At 42.1% G+C, this 20,511-nt stretch overlaps 1 protein-coding gene across 4 annotated transcripts in view; it reads right to left on the reverse strand.

Annotated features, from left to right (window-relative positions):
- Window positions 1–575: 575 nt before the first annotated feature.
- ANKRA2 (ankyrin repeat family A member 2) overlaps window positions 576–20,511 on the reverse strand; it is a 33,509-nt gene continuing 13,573 nt past the window's right edge. The window contains exons 9-10 of one of the 4 annotated variants that reach the window (XR_016392706.1): window positions 15,343–15,421; window positions 576–1,401 (exon numbers count right to left, since the gene is read on the reverse strand). Coding sequence is in view for 1 of the 4 variants with exons in the window: in XM_022595117.3 (XP_022450825.1) it covers window positions 15,396–15,421 (26 nt within the window). In the remaining 3 variants the exon portion in view is untranslated. Of the gene's footprint in view, window positions 1,402–2,208; window positions 15,422–20,511 lie in introns of those variants that run through there. The other 3 variants (XR_016392705.1, XR_016392704.1, XM_022595117.3) reach the window with 3 other exon arrangements.

Consider the following 20,511-nt stretch of genomic DNA (forward strand, 5'->3'; position numbering starts at 1 on the left):
TATTTAGTGCCACGCCTCAAGGGTGTTCAAAAGGCTAATGCAAATACTTATCATTAAAATAGAATTAGACATTCAAATTGACCTCAAACATTAAAATGGAATTAGAACAACAGAGCATATCTTTTTACCTCAGGGGCTAATGTGTAATTGGAAATCATTTCATTGCAGGTCAACAAACATGAGGAAACTTTATAGGGTCTCTGGGCCCTAAAATCATCTTAACTAAGCCCTAACAAGAAAGAAAGTGGGAGAAGGAATTGTGCAGACTGAGAAATGAACAGAGGAGCTTGCACAAGGCCTAGGGCCTGAAGCCTGCAGTGAACCAGGGCCAGCCTGGAGCTGTGGGATCCTGAGTAGGGGCTGAAGCTGGACTGTTGAGCTGAGGTGCCCAGAGGACAACAAGGCTTGGGCTTGGACGGTACTTCCTGACTTGCTGCGGAGACCCCGTCCGATGCAAGGCCAATTTTCATACTGAAGAGGGCAGCAGAGAGCAAGGAATGGGCCCTCACTCCTCTTAGATGCTTTCAGAAAGCTAACCAATAACCACCACCCTTACTTGCTCAGGAGAGGCCTGGACAGGAAGGACCAGAAGGGCCAGGAGGTATTCACATCTGTCCCCTGCTACTCAGGAATAAGTGGCCAGGGCATTTCAAAGCGTATAGAAGTCAACCTCTAGCCACTTGGCCCTGCCATTGTGATTGTTTTCCATTTGTAAGCAGGATGAGGGTTGTTTAAGCACCTGCACGTAAGCTGTCTCATTCACCGTCATAGTGGACCTGTGACGTAAGGGGGATTATAGGACTGTTTCATAGATGAGGAAACAGATGCCTAAAGATGTAAACACTTGCCCAACCTTCCAGAGTCAGTTAGTGACACAGTTGGACTTGGACTTTAGTCTCCCAAAGGCAAACTGTTTGACTTTTCCCACTAAACTCTTCTTTCCCAGAGTTTGTCAATTTCTCAAGGATCTGTAAATTCTCTATGAGAAATTTAAATTTTTGTTTTCATGGTGATGATCATCTAACAGTTATTATAAGCAGATTCTGAATCATATGGATGACCACACTTGAGTAGTGGCATGTATCATCAGAATCCTTGTTTTTCTCTTTTGATTTGTGTTTATCTTTGAGTTTATACCAAGTGCAATCCAGTTGCCTTCTTGGTATACTCCATCACTGAGATTTTTTGCAGCAGGCTGAACACAGAAATGTGGGAGAATTGAATCATCTCAGGATACACAGAATACAGGCATGTCAGACTAAAAAGGAACTTACCTCATAACGTCCGTGTTTATGTTTTCAATAGATGTACACTGTGGTCTCAGTCTTTGAAAATATCAATTTTCAACCATTCAATTAACAATAATTTTAGTAGTCAGTATGTCTTGAAGAATGGTCTGTTCTGGAGGGCAACAATAATTGGATTAGTCGCCCATTGAATGCAGACGAATATCTTCAAATCAAAGAGAAAACTTTACAGAGTTATCAAGTAACATCTGCATTGCTCACTTACAGCATGTTGGTTAAGTGGAAGGTTTCCTCCTCCTGAATTACAAACAAAGGCTGGGATGCATTAATACTTCTGTTTTGTGTGCAAACAGATGTTCTTGGGAGTTGTATTTTCAAACTCACAATATAGAAAAAGACCAAATATATGACCAGACCTGAGCTAACATTTTTCTACTATTAACCGCAAATTGGCAATTTAGTTTCTGCAAGACAATATCATCCACTTACCTATCACATTAAATTAATATCACAGATTTGAATTTCATTAGCTTTACGGCATTTGATTTCACTTTTGTTCTGCAATGATATAGTAACCTATAAACATGGAGTTTATACATTTTTATGGCTGTACATATGGAAATAACACTATGATAAAAATTAAAACGATAGTTAGTGGTCTGCAATAATTTCCCAAGAATGTGAAGGGGTCCATTCATTACCTGGTTTGAGGAACTTACACTCCAGGACAGCTCACCTCTGAGCACTGCCCACAGATTCCATTTCTTCCTCTTTCTTCTTCCCTAACATCAGCCCCAACTTACTGTAACTCCACACTGAGCTCCTGGGCCCATCAGGGGACTCTCTTTTTTGGGAAAAGTTTTGAGACCCTAATCTCATTTCAGTTACTTTATTTTATATATGAAGAAACTGGGGCCTAGATGGATAAAGTGTCTCTAATTCAAGGTCACTAGAGACTGTAGTTGGCTCTCCTGACCCTTAGCACAGGCAACAGATCCACAGAAAGAGGGCAGGGAGCAGCAGTCATTATTCGCACAGGCCTGCTCATTTCCTGTTTTAAATGGGAGGCCGACTCGACCGCAGGCATTACACAGGGCATTAGGAGAGGGGTTATTATGGGTGCAGTGGACTCCTCACCCACTGGCCAACATGGTGCCCAAACTCCAGCCTGAGCCTCCTGCTTCCCTGAGCCAAGGCTACAGACTGAAGGGCACAGTCATTGTACCAGGAGTCAGCAACCTGACCCTGGACTTGGATCTGCCAAGGAGGAGCAGGCAGCCTTGGGTGAGCCTTTACACCTATACAGGCCTCAGCTTCCCCTTCTGTAAAATAATCAGGGTTATGGTAGAATTTCAGTGTCTCCCAGTCTTCCCTGAAGATGAGAACCCCTTGGAGTGTTTCTTAAAAACCCACATTCCTGGGCTTCCCTGGTGGCGCAGTGGTTGAGAGTCCGCCTGCCGTTGCAGGGGACACGGGTTCGTGCCCCGGTCTGGGAGGATCCCACATGCCGCGGAGCGGCTGGGCCCACTGAGCCTGCGCGTCCGGAGCCTGTGCTTCACAACGGGAGAGGCCACAGCAGTGAGAGGCCCGCGTACCACAAAAAACAAAACAACCGCCCCCCACATTCCTGGGCCCCAGCCCAGATTTGGAATATCCAGGGGCAGATGCCTGGTAACTTGTATTTAACAAGGGCCTCAGCTCAATGCTATCATCAGGAAAACACAGGACTTGTTGAGCACTGAGGCCTCTGCCAGCTCTTAAATTCTGAGTCATCAAAGGCCCTGGATACACTGCAAGAGTGGCTCTGAGAGGAAGAACCTGGAGTCAGTATCAGCGGTTCACTCCTAAGAGTATTGTCAGTGAGTCGCTCAGTAAGGCTCTGAGGGACTGGAGAAACAGGATGCGTGAATTTGAATCAGAAACTAACTGAGAGAGGGCAAGGGCAGGCCTTCAAGGGGAGGCAAAGGCAATTGTGCAGAGCAACAGTGTGGTTCTCCGGGGGTCTAGGGTTCAACACACTGGGGAGGCCTGAGCCTGGAGTGGAGCCATCTCACTTCCTCCAGGGCTCTGAGTGAAACCAGCTCTGTGGTTCTATTTCAGCGGATGAGTGTCCACTATGGCAGGCGGATGAGTGATGGCCCCATGTCAGAGGAATCAGCTGGGCCCCCTGGTGACACGTCCTGACTCTAGAAGAGGCCAAGTGCCATTTTCTGTCTTAATGGGCAGTGACACCATCTAATCAGAAATGACGTGCAGTGATGGGGGTGTAAAAGAAAAATTATTCTAACACTTGTTAGAATGGTAGAAAGACTTCTTTTCAAGACCATTGCAAGAGGGGAAGACTAAACTCAACTCCAAATACAGCAAAGGAAAACTGGAGATTTATGGCCAACAAACAGAGTGAGGGGGGCCAGTGGACAGAAGTCACCAGGAGGAACTTGATCAGACATCAAGCGCAGGGGGATTCTTGATGAATGGGATTCTTGCTAAAGCAGGCCGCGGTGATTACCTATCAAGGGTGGGGGCTTCTCAATAAATTGGCTTAGGAAGAATTGTGCCAAGACTGGGCCCAGCAGGCCAAGGTCAAGGGCAGCAGGCAAAGGTCAAAGGAAGCAGCCCAAGGTCAAGTTAAGAAGAGGGCTGAGACTGAAACAGCATGTAAAATATTGACCGGCTTAAACTGGCTTTGCCTCCTGAAATAGGTTGATTGACTAATCAGACGAGTTATTTTAGACACAGCATGGCACATGTGCAAGAAAGGAAGCCAGGTCTCCAGGATGACCCCAGGACCAAAGAATAGAAATGTTTCCACCGGAGCCCTTTATGTGAAGTGAGAAGTCCTTCAGTAGAGAAAATCTGGCTTCCAGCAGCACCAGTAGCTTATGAGGACTGATTTGAGACTAGCCAATCAGCTTCCAAGTATGAAATTCCCCTAACCGCTTAAATTTCTCCCGAACCCTGGATCAGAGAGGCGGATTTGAGTTAGGCTTTCAGCCTCCTTGTCAGTTGACCTCACAATAAAGCTTTTTCTTTTCTCAAAAGCCGGTGCCATGGTATTGGCTTCTATGTGCGTCAGGCAATGAGCCCTTGCTCAGTAACAGGAGGAGCCTGATTAAGGTTTGGTCAGGGAAGAAGTCTTGCTGTGGCCTCTCCCGCTGCGGAGCACAGGCTCCGGACGTGCAGGCCCAGCGGCCATGGCTCACGGGCCCAGACGCTCCGCGGCAGCTGGACCCCCTGGACCGGGGCACAAACCTGTGTCCCCCGCATCGGCAGGCGGACCCTCAACCACTGCGCCACCAGGGAAGCCCAGGGAAGAAGTCTTTGTTAGAGGCTGAGAACTGCCATGGTTGAGCTGAGTTAACAAAAAGCTGGTGGAAATCTGAATTTCTGTCTGTCAGACTGAAGAAGTTGACTAAGAGGAAGAATCATCCTCAGGTAAATATGGAGGATTGAACTGGGGGGTTGTATTGCTTAGCAGCAGCAACATTAATAATAATAAAATAGTTATAGCTCTTATTTATTATTTACTATGTGCCAGTAATGTTATATACATTATTTGAAATCCTTAGAAAAACCCTCAAAGATGGTATGATTATTTTAAGTTTACAGGTGAGGAAACAGGCTCAGAAAAAATGTTAAGTCAGGAGTTGAATCCAGGTCCCTTTGATTCTAAAACTCTAATTATTTCCACCATGGCATGAATCTTATATATAGCCATTTGGAGAGAGAATGGATTTGTAAAGTGAATGAATAAATGAACACATCAATTCTATTCAAGCCTAAAATAGGTATCCTGATAAAAGAACTCATATCTCGCAAGTCTCAAGAATTGTACGAGCCTCCTACTTACACTAACTTCTCCTCTCCCTCTGTCATGGTTTCACTGCCTCAACTTCGATAATGTAGTTAAAAAAACAAGTGACTAAGATGCCTAACAGGGAGGGTTAGTTGGATGCAAGCCTGGATACTTAGTGGGCAGCTGAGCTCTTGGAAACCCTGGGGATGGAGGAAGACCAATGGGCACCATGTGGACCGCCTGGGTGCATTGATGGCCTGGGGTCACTGACTTCTCCTTGCCCATTTTCGACTAAAGGCCACTGGTCAAAGTGGTGAAAGGAGAGAGGAGGCTTGTGACCTAGGTGTGGAGAAGCTTCGTTCCACAGCCTGCTCTCTGTGGTGATATAGCCTGTTCCCAGAAATGCACCGTTGATGTGAATACTCAAATGGCTAGAAATATTAAGAGCTAATCCAAACCATCAGAATGGTTGGCTCCAACTCCAGCAAAGAAGGATAAACAAAATCTTTCTAAATTGGGAAATGGCTCGGGATTATTTTTCTTTGCTTTTCCAACTCATCAGAGATAAGCTTTCATCACCAGAATGTTTTATTAATATTTTTCTAACAGGCTTTATTATTTTGTTAATCAAGCTAATCACAAGCGTAGCATCTTTATGTCTGTATTACTGATTGGTTTCTTTCAAACCATGTTGACATTTTAGTTGTTTCTGAACCAATTTTTTTTTTCTTTCTTTTCCTGAAATGGGTCATGTCTTATTGGCTTCTTTGAAGATTGGCTGCCTTTTTAGGGACATTTTAATCATACTGACTGGTGTGCTTATGAAATGTATAGTGAGGACAGATTGACGGAAGGCTGGAGTGGAGAAGAAGGAAATAATTATCTGCCTAGCACAAAATATGTACTTGAAATTTTCTATGGAAGCCACCAACTATAAAAGGTCATGAAATAGTGGTGTGAGCTGTTTAAGAGAACACAGTTGTTTTGTGTCTGGTCTTAGCCTGTGAAGAGTGATGCTATCAGGGAGGAATGCCTGGGGGCACTCACCCCATCAGGTACTACTTGTGGTGAGGCCCCCCACAGATATTCCCCAACCAATGTCGTGGCTGGACCTGCCCTTGTGGTTCCTATTATAGTTGCAAATCGTACCTCAACAACTGGTTGTATCAGAGAACTTTGAAAAGACAAGGTTTATTACTCAAAAGTCCTAGAGGGTGCATAGCACACCTGGGGTCACACAGAGAGGTTGTGGTGTGGGTCGACAGAACCTGGGGTTCTGCCTTTATTGGGGTGGAAGTTGGAGTGCTTAGGGTTTCATGGGTTCACTCTGTTGGTGAATTCTAAAACTAGGATTAGAATATAACCTAGGTCCTAGTATTATTTAAAATAAACACTTGTTGTAGTTGTATCTTGCTCCAAACAAGCCATTACGTATTTCATCAAATCTAAGGTACTTTTGAGATTGAGGATTTCTCCATCCTATTGGAATGCGTCAATGGAAAATTTCCTATTACTACATCATGACTGCCACCTGGTGGACAATTATTGTATGACACATTGACTGCATCCTTTCACAGATGCGTGCTGATTTTAGAGGTTAAAATGAGAAAAAAATCGAGCGCACTTTAGAATCGTTGAATAGGGTATATTTGCATAAAAATATTAAGGACTAATTATTCGTTTTACATAAAATGTTCATATTAGCTCCTTAATGACTCTGTTTTTTAAAAAAATACAGTTTGATTTACTAAATCCCAGCATTAATACACAATGTTGATGAAATGTCACTATTGCACAGAGGAGGTGACAGCCGGCAGTGCAGCCTCACAGAACCTGTGCTTGTTGCCTGCCTTTCACCTGCTGAGAGAAAAGGCTCTTACATCAGTACATCATTAGTCCTGATCATCTTCCTTTATTTTCTCTCTCTTTGCTTTTGGAAAATATAGATAGAAAATTATTCACAGTCAACTTCTTCTCTTTCAAATAAAAAAGTTAATAACAGACCTCATAAGATAGGTAGTGGGTTTCTTGGGGGGTTTTTTGTGCCTCAGTGTTTCAGCCTGGAAAATGCCAAGGGACAGTCCTCTGTGTATTTCTATTGTGAGCATGTACAGAGAGCAATCTTGGGAAGTCTGGCTTCTTCACTGTTTACTAGCTATGCAAGTCTCATGCCTCTTTGGGTGTCGGTTTCCTTGATTGTCAAATGGATACACTCACCAATCCTTCGAGCTCCTGGGGACTCCTGAGTGAATCCAATGAAGCAATGGGCAGATGCATTTTGGTAACTATTAAAAGCTTTCTGCAAATGTATAATGAGAATCGCTGAAAAAAATACTTGGAGAGTGTTTTGGCAAGTGCCCGAGGTAGTCGAAACAAAATTTTCAATTTAAAATCTTTTTGACTTTTAAAATAATTTGGAACAAAATCAAAGTATTGGATCTAAGTCTGTGTGCTGTAAAGAATTTGGCCAACTTTAAGGTTTAAAAACGATGACAAATTATTATCTTATGGAATGGCCATTAAGCCATTGGCAATGGCATTCAAGTCCTACTCAGTGGGGGGACACGAGTTTGGTGCACAGGTTGCTGGGAAGCCCACCCAAGAGCAGCCTCAACTTTCTCCCAGGTGTACGTTTATGTGGCAGTTATGTGGGGACTACCTGAGCTGGAGCATGAACCCTTCTCTTTAGGCAGCCAAAGATAGTTTCCAAAATGAGCCCTTGAGGCGGTAGGGAAGCTTGTGACTTAGGGACACTGTGGGGAATAGAGCCAGCCCTCCTCAAAGCAGGTGAAGACAGAGGCTTTCCTGAGCTCTTCTGTGGCTTTGTCACTTGGGGATCCCCCTCTCCTCCTCTTGATGGCCCTGATTTGGAATAATCCTTCCCAGGTCCTGACTAAGTCTCTGACAGAGGATTATAAGTGTGTGTGCCCCTGGCAGCTGGAGATGCAGAAAATCTGACCTCCGGGTCCTGTGGCCTATGAAAAATCTGCTTAGGTCATGATCATGGAAAGTCATCTTCAGCAGGATGAAAATTATGGCTGGTTTTTATTATTTTGTAAATAATTTAGCCTGCTTATAACTTTTAGGGCAAAAAACTTAACCTATATATTTTAATTGAGACTATGTGTGTTTATGTATATACTTAACTTTATTAAAATATGCCTTTATAATGAAACTATTATATATGTGTGTCATATTCATGTCAATATAAGCATATTGGCTTTTAAAAAAATTTATATTTTATTTATTTTATTTTTGGCTGTGTTTTGTCTTCATGCTGTGTACAGGCTTCCTCTAGTTGTCGCGAGCGGAGGCTACTCTTCTTTGCAATGCATGGGCTTCTCACTGTGGTGGCTTCTCTTGTTGCAGAGCACGGGCTCTAGGCGCAGTTGGCTTCAGTAGTTGTGGCACGCAGACTCAGTAGTTTTGGCTCGTGGGCTGCAGAGCGCAGGCTCAGTAGTTGTGGCGCATGGGCTTAGTTACTCCACGGCATGTGGGATCTTCCTGGACCAGGGCTTGAACTCGTGTCCCCTGCACTGGCAGGCGGATTCTTAACCCCTGAGGCATCAGGGAAGCCCGCGTATTGACATTTATGGAAAGTTGGTTACTGCAAATGACTGGCAGTGGATGTATCTGAGCCATTCTTGTGCATAATCTTTAGTCCCTGGGGACCCCGAGGGACTAAATGGGATTTAACCCCAACCAGCTTGGTTACTCAGAATATACCTGCAACCACCCTCCAGGTAAAGTTTCCTAGGAGCCAGAGTCTGGGAAACGCCTACTGCTACTTTAGGTGCCTTGAAGCCATTGGCTGAAACACAGAGAAGGTATCACTGAGTGGCTCCTGGGACATGACCGAATGATTCTTGTTTTGCAGAGCCATTTTATTTATTTATTTATTTATTGATTGATTGATTGATTGATTTATGGCTGTGTTGGGTCTTAGTTGCTGCGCGCGGGGTTCCTCTAGTTGCAGTGAGCGGGGGCTACTCTTTGTTGTGGTGCACCGGCTTCTCATTGCAGTGGCTTCTCCTGTTGTGGAGCACGGGCTCTAGGCACGCAGACTCAGTAGTTGTGGCTTGCGGGCTTAGTTGCTCTGCGGCATGTGGGATCTTACTGAACCAGGGCTTGAACCCGTGTCCCCTGCACGGGCAGGTGGATTCTTAACCACTGTGCCACCAGGGGAGTCCCATTTTATTTACTTTTGAAAAAAGTAAATGCCTTCCGATCTGAAGGCATTTCCTTTGCAGTGGAAAGAGGAGAGACTTCTGTCACCTACAAGAGGAGGAACAGTCTTGACTATTCTGATGCGCAGGAACTTATTTTGGGTTACACAGCATACTGGAGTGAAGTGAGACTTCTCTGAGGGAGGGCTGAGCTGAGGCTCTGCCATCTTGTCTCATTAAAATGTGCTCTGTGAATGCTGGTGGAAGAGAGGGAGGAAAGAGGGAGGGGACAAGCCTTTAGGAAACAGGTGTCAGGTTCAACAGGAATCATTTAGTCCTGCTAAAGATAATCTAGAAGGATCTTTTTAGAAAAAGGACAATTTATTTCCCAAAGTATCCAGTTTCTCAATATGTAGGGGTTCTAAACCAGGCCCCAATTGTGTGCTCGCCAGGCAGCCGGACTTGTCTGGGCAAATGGATGAATGAATGGAACGGTGGCTCCAGGAGGGTACTTATAGGAGCCCTGCTGTACAGGGTGGGGCTCTTGTCCTGGAGGAGGTTGAGACAGCGAGGGATGGAGAGAGAGCAAGCTGAACGTCTCTGCTGCTGGCTGGTGCTCTGGAACCTGAAATCATACCTGAGACCTGGAGAGATGAGAGAAGGGGGCGGGGAGGGTGAGCAAACACACAGCCAGGACTAAAGGAGCTGGGTTTTTTTGTTTTAATTGAAGTATAGTCGATTTACAATGTTTTTTTAGTTTCAGGTGTACAGCAGAGTGATTCAGTTTATCTATCTATATTCTTTTTCAGATTCTTTTCCATTATAGGTTATTACAAGATACTGAATATATTTCCCTGTGCTATACTGTAGGTCCTTGTTGTTCATCTATTTTATATATAGTAGTGTATATCTGTTAATGCCAAACTTTTTTTTTTTTTTTCTTTTGCGGTACGCGGGCCCCTCACTGTTGTGGCCTCTCCCGTTGCGAAGCACAGGCTCCGGACGCGCAGGCTCAGCGGTCATGGCTCACGGGCCCAGCCGCTCCGCGGCATGTGGGATCCTCCCAGAATGGGGCACGAACCCGTGTCCCCTGCATCGGCAGGTGGACTCTCAACCACTGCGCCACCAGGGAAGCCCAATCCCAAACTTTTAATTTATCTCTTCCCCACGTCCCCTGCTAGTAACCATATGTTTGTTTTCTATGTCTGTGAGTCTATTTTTGTTCTGTATATAGATTCATTTGTATTATTTTTTAGATTCTACATATAGGTGAAACTATATGATATTTATCTTTCTCTGACTTACTTCACTTAGTATTAGAATCTCTAGGTCCATCCATGTTGCTGAAAATGGCATTATTTCATTCTTTTGTATGGCTAATATTCCATTGTATCTGTATATATACCACATCTTCTTTATCCATTCATCTGTCAATGGACATTTAGATTGCTTCCATGTCTTAGCCATTGTAAATAGTGCTGCTATGAACATTGGGGTGCATGTATCTTTTTGAGTTAGAGTTCTCATCTTTTCTGGATATATGCCCAGGAATTGGATTGCTGGGTCACATGGCAACTCTATTTTTAGTTTTTTAAGGAACCTCCACACTTTTCTCCATAGTGGCTGCACCAGTTTACATTCTCACCAACAGTGTAGGTTTTCTCCACACCCTCTCCAGCATTTATTATTTGTAGACTTTTTGATGATGGCCATTCCAACTGATGTGAGGTGATACCTCATTGTGGTTTTGATTTGCATTTCTCTAATAACTAGCAATGTGCCTTTCATATGCCTATTGGCCATCTGTATGTCTTCTTTGGAGAAATGTCTATTTAGGTCTTCTGCCTTTTTTTTTTGGATCGGGTTGTTTGGGTTGTTTTTGTTTTTGTGTTTTGTTTTGATATTGAGCTGTATGAGCTGTTTGTATATAAGGAGCTGTTTTCATGAAGGATTCTTAGTGCTCAGATGGCAAAGAGGGACACAGAGTGTGGGAGAGGGATTTTCTCCTTGTTTCCTTATAACTGGCAAAAAACTTTAGCATCAGAAACCAACTCTAGTTAAACAGAAAAGGAATGGACTGAAAAGCAGTTGGTTCACAAAAGTACCAGGAAGCCTTGAGAAGCAGGCTGGAGGAAGGCAGGAAACATGGGAGACCAGGCAGCTGCGGGGCCACAGCCAACATCTTACCAGTGAGGACATGGCTGTGACATTTTGTACAGTATCTGCTGTTCCCAGAAACTGGATATTGCTGTGGTCACTGCCGTCACTGCTATGGACTCCACTGTTCTTAGTGCTTTGCATCAGTAGCCACCAATTCAAAAATCTGGGGTGGGAGCATCTGATTGGTTAAACCTTCATCACATACTTGCATTCTAGCTGCAAGGGAGGCTGGATAAAGGAGAAGCTAGGAAAGGGAGCACCTGGGCTTTTTGGCTTCTTTGAAGGGAAGTGATTTGAGACATTGTTTTAGGAGCACCAGGGAACTGGTGAATTTAACTACACAAAATAAACTATGCCTGGACTTCCCTGGTGGCACAGTGGTTAAGAATCCGCCTGCCGGTGCAGGGGACACGGGTTCGAGCTTTGGTCCAGGAAGGTCCCACATGCCGTGGAGCAGCTAAGCCCGTGCACCACAACCACTTAGCCTGTGCTCTAGAGCCCATGAGCCACAACTACCAAACCCACGTGCCACAACTACTGAAGCCCGTGCACTTAGAGCCCAAGCTCCGCAACAAGAGAAGCCACTGCAATGAGAAGTCCGCGCACCACAACAAAGAGTAGCCTCTGCTCACTGCAACTAGAGAAAGCCCGTGTGCAGCCAAAATTAAATAAATAAATAAATAAATTTATTAAGAAAAGAAACTATGCCTGCTCTGGAAAAATCAGCATAAAGCCAAAAGACAATGACAACCTGATTGTCCGAATAAACTTCCTGGAACACCTTGTTTTAAGATGAATCAACTAGTCATCTTACTTTGTACCTACCTTTATGTACAAAAGGAGAGGAGAGACAGGAAAAGTTCTGAGACTATTTGTTTTTAACATAGAAGAATGGTAGTTGATACCTTCTAGAGTTACAAATCTCAGTGTGAATCCAGTTATCCATGACTTCCAGTCAGCATACAAGATTTTTAGAGATTAAAAGCTGCATTTTTAAGGAACAGCATCAAACTTTGAAAGCCAGATATCTCAGAAAAGAACTTTTTACAGACCACCTCATGAGGAAATTTTTATTGATTACTAAATATAAGACAGGGTTTCATTCTAAAAATTTCAACCTCCAAATGCATCTAAAATTATTTTTTAGGAAATTCCCCGGCAGTCCAGTGGTTAGGACTCGGCACTTTCACTGCTGGGGTGCAGGTTCGATCCCTGGTAGGAGAATTAAGATCCTGTGAGCTGTGCGTCTGTGCCCCCAGATAAATAAACAAACAAATAAATATTTAAAAAATAAAATTTTTTAAATTGTTACTTAGTATTTCATCTTTTCTTCTGGTATCAGTAGCTCTTTTCTTTATTATTTGCAAGTAGTAGGGCTTCCTTCTTCAAGGAATAGAATTCCATTTGCTAGGTTACCAGGGGTTAGGGGAGATGAAAGGATGAATAGGCAGAACATAGAAGATATTTTAGGGCAGTGAAAATACTGTGTATGATACCATAATGATGGGCATATGTCATTACACACTTGTCGAAACCCATAGAATGTACAACACCAAGAGTGTACTCTAATGTAAACTATGGACTTTGAGTGATTATAATGGGTCCATGTAAGTTCATCAAGGGTAACAAACGTTCCACTCCAGTGGGGATGTTGACAAGGGGAGAGGCTGTGCATGTGTGGGGACAATGGTATATGGGAAATCTCTGTACCTTTGCTCAATTTTGCTGTCAGCCTAAAACTGCTCTAAAAATAAAGTCTTTAAAAATTAAGAAGTATTCCTTGGTATATACAGAACTTTAAAAATTAATAGGAAAAAGAGCAATAACCTAACAGAAAAGTGGGACAAATGAACACTTAAAAGAAAAACCAGTGGCTTAGCTTGTGAAAAGGTGTCCAGCCTCGCTTGTGATTAAAAAATTGTAAATTAAAATGGAAACAAGCTACCATTTTAAATCATTAGAATGAAGAAGATTAAAAAGTTAGAAACCATGGAGGGCTGATGAACAATCTTCCCCTACTCAAAGATCATGAAGGTATTCTCCTACGTTTTCCTTCAAAATTAACTAGACCTGTAATCCATCTCTAGTTAATTTTGTAGTAAGATGTGAAAGCTGAAACTTAATTTTTTCTCACAATGATATTTAATGACCCAGCACTGTTGGTTAAAAAAAATATACTATTTTCTCCACTGAGTTGCAGTGGTGCCTTTGTGTAAATCAGTGATATATATGTACACATCTGTTTCTAGATTCTCTCTTCTGTTCCATGGGTTTATTTGTTTTGTCAACACCTGGCTTAATCATTGTAGCTTTACAGTGAGTCTTGATATCTGGTAATTTAATTTTTCTACATTGTTCTTCTTCAAGTTTTGGCCAGCCTAGGTCCCTGAAGTTCCTTGTGCCAACATTAATGTGGCCACACCAACATTCTTTTGGTTGATGTTTGATGGTGTCTTTTCCTATCTTTTTACTTTCAATCTATCTACATCTTTATACTTAAAGTATGTTTCTTTAAAATAGTAATAGGTGATTCTTGCTTGGTTTCCTTAGTCCAGTCTCTTGGAATGTTTAGTCCTCATACATTTAATGTTGAATTTAAGTCTATCATCTATTCTTTGTTCCCATATTTCTCATTTCCTGCCCTCTTTTGAATCAATCAAGTATTTTTTTTTTATCATTCCATTTTATCTTCTCTGTTAGCTTTCTAGTTCTGTATTATTCTTTTGCTTATCTACTTAAGGTGACTGGTCAGGGCTCTCCAAAGTGAATTTCATGTGTATTGTATTTGTTCCTCTTTCTCCTTCTTAATGGAAGGCCAATGCTTCTCCCCACTCAGCCCAGGTGCTACACAAGATGCTGACTCTCAGTTGAATGGGCATGACTGGTGGGTACTAGGGTAATCTCAATCTCCATGACTGGTTCAGAAATGAGCATGTGACCCAATTGCAGGAAATAAAACTAGGAGAGAGATTTTCTGGGGAAGTTCTTCCTCACTATTGGAAGAGGGTATGGGACACCTTTTTCTCTCAGTGGACTGGACAGAAACGAGGAAGCATATGGCCCCTGCTATTGGAAGTCACACTATGACCCGCAGGCAACCAGACTTAGGATGAAGCTGAATTGTGGCCAGCAGAGTGCAGAGCCTGAAGGAATCCAGGTCTTACTTGGCATTGTTAAGCTGCTATCTATGAACCAACCTTGAAGTGTACCTAACTCTTCATGTGAACAAATACATTCACTTATTTATTTAAGCCATCTTAGGTGGGTCTTATTTGATAGCTAAAAGCATCCTAACAACAGATACAAGAAGTACACATTACTTTTATATTCAGAAAAGTAATAAAGATCAATGTTTTAAAATGCCTAAGTATTAGTGATTTGACATTTGCTTCCTAAAGCCACAGAAGTAATTTTCTTCCTCCAGTTTATTCCTGCTTGACAATGGCTTTTGTTATCTATTATCTCATAGTGCTTTGTTGTTAGTTAATCTGTATCGCATTGAGGCACAGTGACCGTGACCCCAGCAGCCAGCACAAAGCTTGACATTTGTGCTAGGCTCTTTCTCGCAGACAATAGTGGTTGATATATTTGATTTCTCCCCAAGTAGGAGGCTACGTGAAAGCTGACCAAGTACACAATGCTCTCTCAGGAAGGGTCCTATAACATCTCATCAACATAGGCAAGGCAACACTATCTTTAAAAGAAGAATCTGGAATGGCGCAGAGAGAGTGGTTTATCTTCTGAACAGGCCAAACTCTGGCTTGGTTAGGTGGATGGGCTCTTGCTTAAATACTGACATGCTGTTCCTGACTCAGCTGAGGGGGCCTCTGAGGAAGGGGCTCACTGAGACAGGGGTACATGCAATTGACTTAATTCTTGTTGACAGTCTCCTTGGAAGAGGGGCAAACACCAGGACAGCCAACTAAGAGGAAAAGGTTTTCATAACAGGCATGCATGATGGAGGAGGCGTTACCTGGCCTTGTGACCCCTGTGAGCTGGCATGGGTTCTGGAGGCCAGTGCTTCAGTCAACACCCATGTCTCCAAGGAAATCCTAGAACAAAGGAATAACAAGATAAGCTCTTTGGTATTTGTGGGTGCAAATTGCTGTCCTGGACGCTCAGGACTCCTTTTTATCCAAAAGGTAAGCAAGATAAACAGTCACACGGCATCACATATGGGCTCTGTCTTTAAGAAATGCAGGTTAATAAAGGATGTTGAGTCACAGCTAACAACTTGCTGAACAACAAGGTGAATTACAAAAGGTAAGATTAGGGTTTCAAAATTCTTTATTTTGTCACATAGGCTTAAAAGGGTACATGTTTATCTTTACCAAAAAAATCAGAGAAGGTACCAACAGGCCAGAGAGAAAGGATAAACTAGGTTCTTTCATAAGGTTCTTTGTAGACAAGATGGCAATGTGAGAGGCAAATGTTAGGATGTGGTTTGGAATATGCTGGTTCCACCAGCCAGGAGCTAATCGCCCCTAGAGTAGGGGTTCTTAGCCTTGACTGTACATTAGAATCACGTGGAAATCTATTATATATCCTCATACGGCATCCTAGATTGATAAATCAGACTCTCTGGGGTGGAGGGCAGAGGGCAGGCCTCAGTGTTTTCTTTTTGTTGTTGTTGTTTAGTTAGTTAATTAATTTTATTTTTGGCTGCGTTGGGTCTTCGTTGCTGCAGCTAGGCTTTTCTCTAGCTGCGGCGAGCGGGGGCTACTCTTCGTTGCAGTTCACAAGCTTCTCATTGCGGTGGCGTCTCTTGCTGAGGAGCACGGGCTCTAGGCGTGTGGGCTTCAGTAGCTGTGGCTCGCAGGCTCTAGAGCACAGGCTCAGTAGCTGTGGCGCACGGGCTTAGTTGCTCTGAGGCATGTCGGATCTTCCCGGGCCAGGGATCAAACTTGTGTCCCCTGCATTGGCAGGCGGATTCTTAACCACTGCGCCACCAGGGAAGCCCAAGCCTCAGTGTTTTCTAAACCTCTCCAGATAATTCCACCGTGGCAATTGAGAACCAGCTGCCCTTGGAATGGACCTTTCTTCCATCACTCTAAATTTCTGGGCCCTCTGGTTCCCCTCAGGACATAGGAGTTTCTGTTGTGTCAATAAGAGCACTGATGTTTTGACACAGCAGAACAAGTGGTATATGGGAAACCCAGTAATAGACATATTTGAGCCTTGAACATACTTCAATTAGTACATGACATTTTTTTAAATTGAAGCATAGTTGATTCAGAATGTTGTGTTAATTTCTGCTGTACAGCAAAGTGATTCAGTTATACATATGTATACATTCCTTATATTCTTTTCCATTATGGTTTATTATACGATATTGAATATAGTTCCCTGTGCTGTATAGTAGGACCTTGTTGTTTATCCATTCTATATATAATACTTTGCATCTGCTAATCCCAAACTCCCACTCCACCCCTCCCCCAACCCTCTCCCCCTTGGCAAACACAAGTCTGTTCTCTATGGCCATGATTCTGTTTCTGTTTTATAGATAGGTTCATTTGTCATATTTTAGATTCCACATATAAGTGATATCATATGGTGTTTGTCTTTCTCTTTTTGACTTACTTCACTAAGTATGATAATCTCTAGTTGCATCCATGTTGCACTCATTGTCTATATGTACCACATCTTCTTTATCCATTCATCTGAGTACATGACATTTTTAACTTGTCCTCAGGATGTATGGGATGAGGGGAGATGATTTTTAGCAGAGCCACACTCGCTCGGTATGCAGATCATTATGTAAGATCTGCAGGGCAGGGCAGGGCACTGGGTCTGTGTGGGTCTCCACTGCATCCCTGGGGCCCAGTCCAAATCAGCACAGAGTATGGGCTCAATAAATGTGTGTCGAAGGATTGAATAACTGTTAGAGGAAATTTCTTGTTTCAAACATTTAACCTTTTGGAGGAGAGATGGTGAACATAAAATCAATTAAGCACCAAGAAGGTATTCAAGATACTTTCCACAAATTGATTCTGGGATATGTAATATATCCAACTATTCTCGGGGAATGTGAAGAAGGAAAATAACAGAAACATCTACAAGTTTAAGATACTTCCCAGGTTCATAAACTAACATGAGTGAATCTGAATGAACAATTTCACTGAATTTATGAATAAAAAATAAAACGTGGGGCAAATGTATCATAGTGGTCTGTACTCCATTTCACAGAGAGGAAAATTCAGCAGGCAGTGAGTTTGGGAGGGTCTGTTCTCAGTGTAATAATTACGTATCCAATCGTAGTTTCAATCCCACAGAGCATAAAATCACCAATAATAATTTCATGCTTCCCATCACTGACATGATAATAATGCAGGTGGATCGCGTTTTTGTGCACCAGCTCCTATTACACAGCTCAGAAAAGGCTTTACTGTCTGAAGAGGAAAATCTACACAGCAGACCGTAAACCTCTGAAGTTTACTTTAATCAAAAAACATTTACACAGATATCTGTGGGCTGTACCCCTTTTCTTAAATGGTTGCATCTCCTGTCTAAACACACACCTAAAAAAGTTTCAATCATGTTACAGTCCTTTTTCATATCTTTATTGTTATTTTAAAACCAATCTATACGTATTGTAAAAATTTCTAAGCAACAAAAAAATGTGAAAACTTACTATTGCCATCCCGAGTTTTATCAAGAGTATCCACTACAAAGGAGTAAGGCGGTGAACTTTTGAAACTCTTATTAGGTATGTAAATCTGAGAAGGACTGTCAGAAAAAAATCTGAATATTAAAGAGAAAGGACACTTACTTTAAGGGTTTTATAATAGCCAGAGTTTTTCCTGCCTTTCATTCTATTTTTTTTCTCTTTACAACTATCAGATTTGTAAACATTTTATCTATCACACAGGAAACCACCTAACAGAAGTGCATTCAGTGCCACCTACTGGAAATATAAATATTCAATGATATAACTTGCATGAAACGTAAATATATAGTGTATTAATATACAACCAGTTTGTTCTAACAAAAGAATTTAAAGTTTTAACTTTAGGTATGGATAAAGAGACAGGAAATGGTAATGAAATCATAGTGTTTTCTAAAATCAGTAGGCTAACTGGATTTTAGAGAAAATGCAAAGCTATAAACCTTAAAAATCTTTATAGTTTAATGATTAACATCCTCCATTACATCTTCCATAAAAACAAACATTTTCTTCAAGCTATTGGCAATATTTTTTGAAAGTTCAAGAATATTAAAATGATTAACCTTTTTCATTGAGCTCTCTGGTTCACAGCTTCTTTCACCATGGAAAAAGTGAAAGTGAAAGTGAAAATGAATTACATGGTCTAGTCTGGAGGAGAATGTGAGAGAGGCGTTGTCACCAACACTAGGAGGCTTATATTAGTCTACCTGTCAGCTGATGACAGAAGAGCCATTACAAAGGTGATTACCTTACTCCCAGGCTGGCTTTCACTGAAGTACTAAAAAGGGTCATGGCCACACATCCTTTTTCAATGTCATGTGAGATGAAGGCCACCCAAGGATTACCTAGAGAAATGTAATTTGATTCACCATTTACTATTTATTCAAGGTCCCAGACTTAGTGAAGTTACATGTTAATTTGGATATTTCTGTCTGGTAGAGAAGCAAATAATTTCTGTCTTGTGTAAAAAATCACCCAAATGATAATTTCTGTCCCTGTTGGACAACAGTCAGATTTGTCTATAACCCAGCACTCTTATCTTAACATTGCTAAAAATGCTCAGCTTCTCAAATGCTCTTAGAGCCAGTTTTCATATCTTACTGGTTTCCTCATTGAAACGGAGCAGGACACTATGGTCCTTCCCCCCGCCCCCGCCCCCGCCGCCTCGTGTCCACAGCCTGCCTTTTGTCTGTGAAAAAACTTTAGCCAAAGAATAAGTTTAATCAGAGAAGTGAGAAAATGCAGAAACAAAGGAAAACAGTCAAAGGAGACCAATAATATGTATAGCTGATTCACTTTGTTATAAAGCAGAAACTAACACACCATTGTAAAGCAATTATACTCCAATAAAGATGTTAAAAAAAAAAAGGAGACCAATAATAATAGTTTAGTCATTAAGCATCATAGTCAAGGACTTTAGTTCCTCCTCAAGGGCAATATAGATAGTATTCTGAGCCATATCCTGTGAGCTGTCTTATAGAGACTGAAACCCCCATCAGGTGGAAGAAATTAACTACATGATGACCAGACTGTAGCCATGACATAAGCTGCCACAATTCCAAGAATTGGCCTCAAGAAAATGGGAACAAACCGACCCTGGAACTGAAGATTAATTGTACTTAAGATGACGCTGGTCAGACCACCGATGACCAATTTCAAGATGCCTGTCAGAGCTGTCGGTGCTGTTTCTGCATGTAGCCCCCTCCCTCCTTCCATCTATAAAAGCTCTTGCTCCCTGGTTGTAGGTGGTGGGATTCGGCCTTTGGACAGGAGTCTGCACCCCCCACCCCCCACCCCGGATGCCGACATCCAAAATAAAGCACACTTTCCTTTCCACCAACCTTGCCTCTTTATTGAGCAGTGAGCAGTTGGACCCCACTTTCGGTTACATCATCGGTTAATAAATTGAATTAAATCTTTGTCATGTGTTCATTTTATTCGCATGAGTCATGTAACCTTTAGAAAATTATATTTGATCAGTTTTGAAGGTCATCCACTGAGATGTTTGAGGGGATTAACCCAACGGAGACAAATTAAATCTATTTGCTTGCACATCTTTTCTTGGCTTCTGAAGTGAATACTGGGTGGCAACAGAACTTTAAATTTTCTGACTCTCTAGTTCTTTTTTTCTTTTTCTGCTGATATTACGTATTTTTTTTTATGTCTGGCTTGTACACCTTCAGTAAGTTAGTCTGAATTGGTGTCAGCAATGATTGGGGATTTGCTCTTATGGTCTGACTATTTGGTGATCTCTGATGGGTGTATAATGAAGACCTGTTCTCTGTTGGGTGGAAGATGACAGAGAATCCACTTAGTAGTCTTCTTTCTTTTTTGTTTTTGCTCTTTTTAAAAAAATCTATTTTTCTATTTGCAACCTTAAATCAATTAAGAACTACGTGCTCACTGGAAGAAAAATAACTCTAAGCTTTTGTTTCTGGTTCACTTCTGATTTGTAGCTAATAGACAAAGCTAGACGCT

The sequence above is a fragment of the Delphinapterus leucas genome, chromosome 3, assembly GCF_059928025.1.
Source record: "Delphinapterus leucas isolate spDelLeu-1000000601 "Yukka" chromosome 3, BTC_Dleu_Yukka2, whole genome shotgun sequence".
In the NCBI taxonomy this organism is placed as follows: Eukaryota; Metazoa; Chordata; class Mammalia; order Artiodactyla; family Monodontidae; genus Delphinapterus; species Delphinapterus leucas.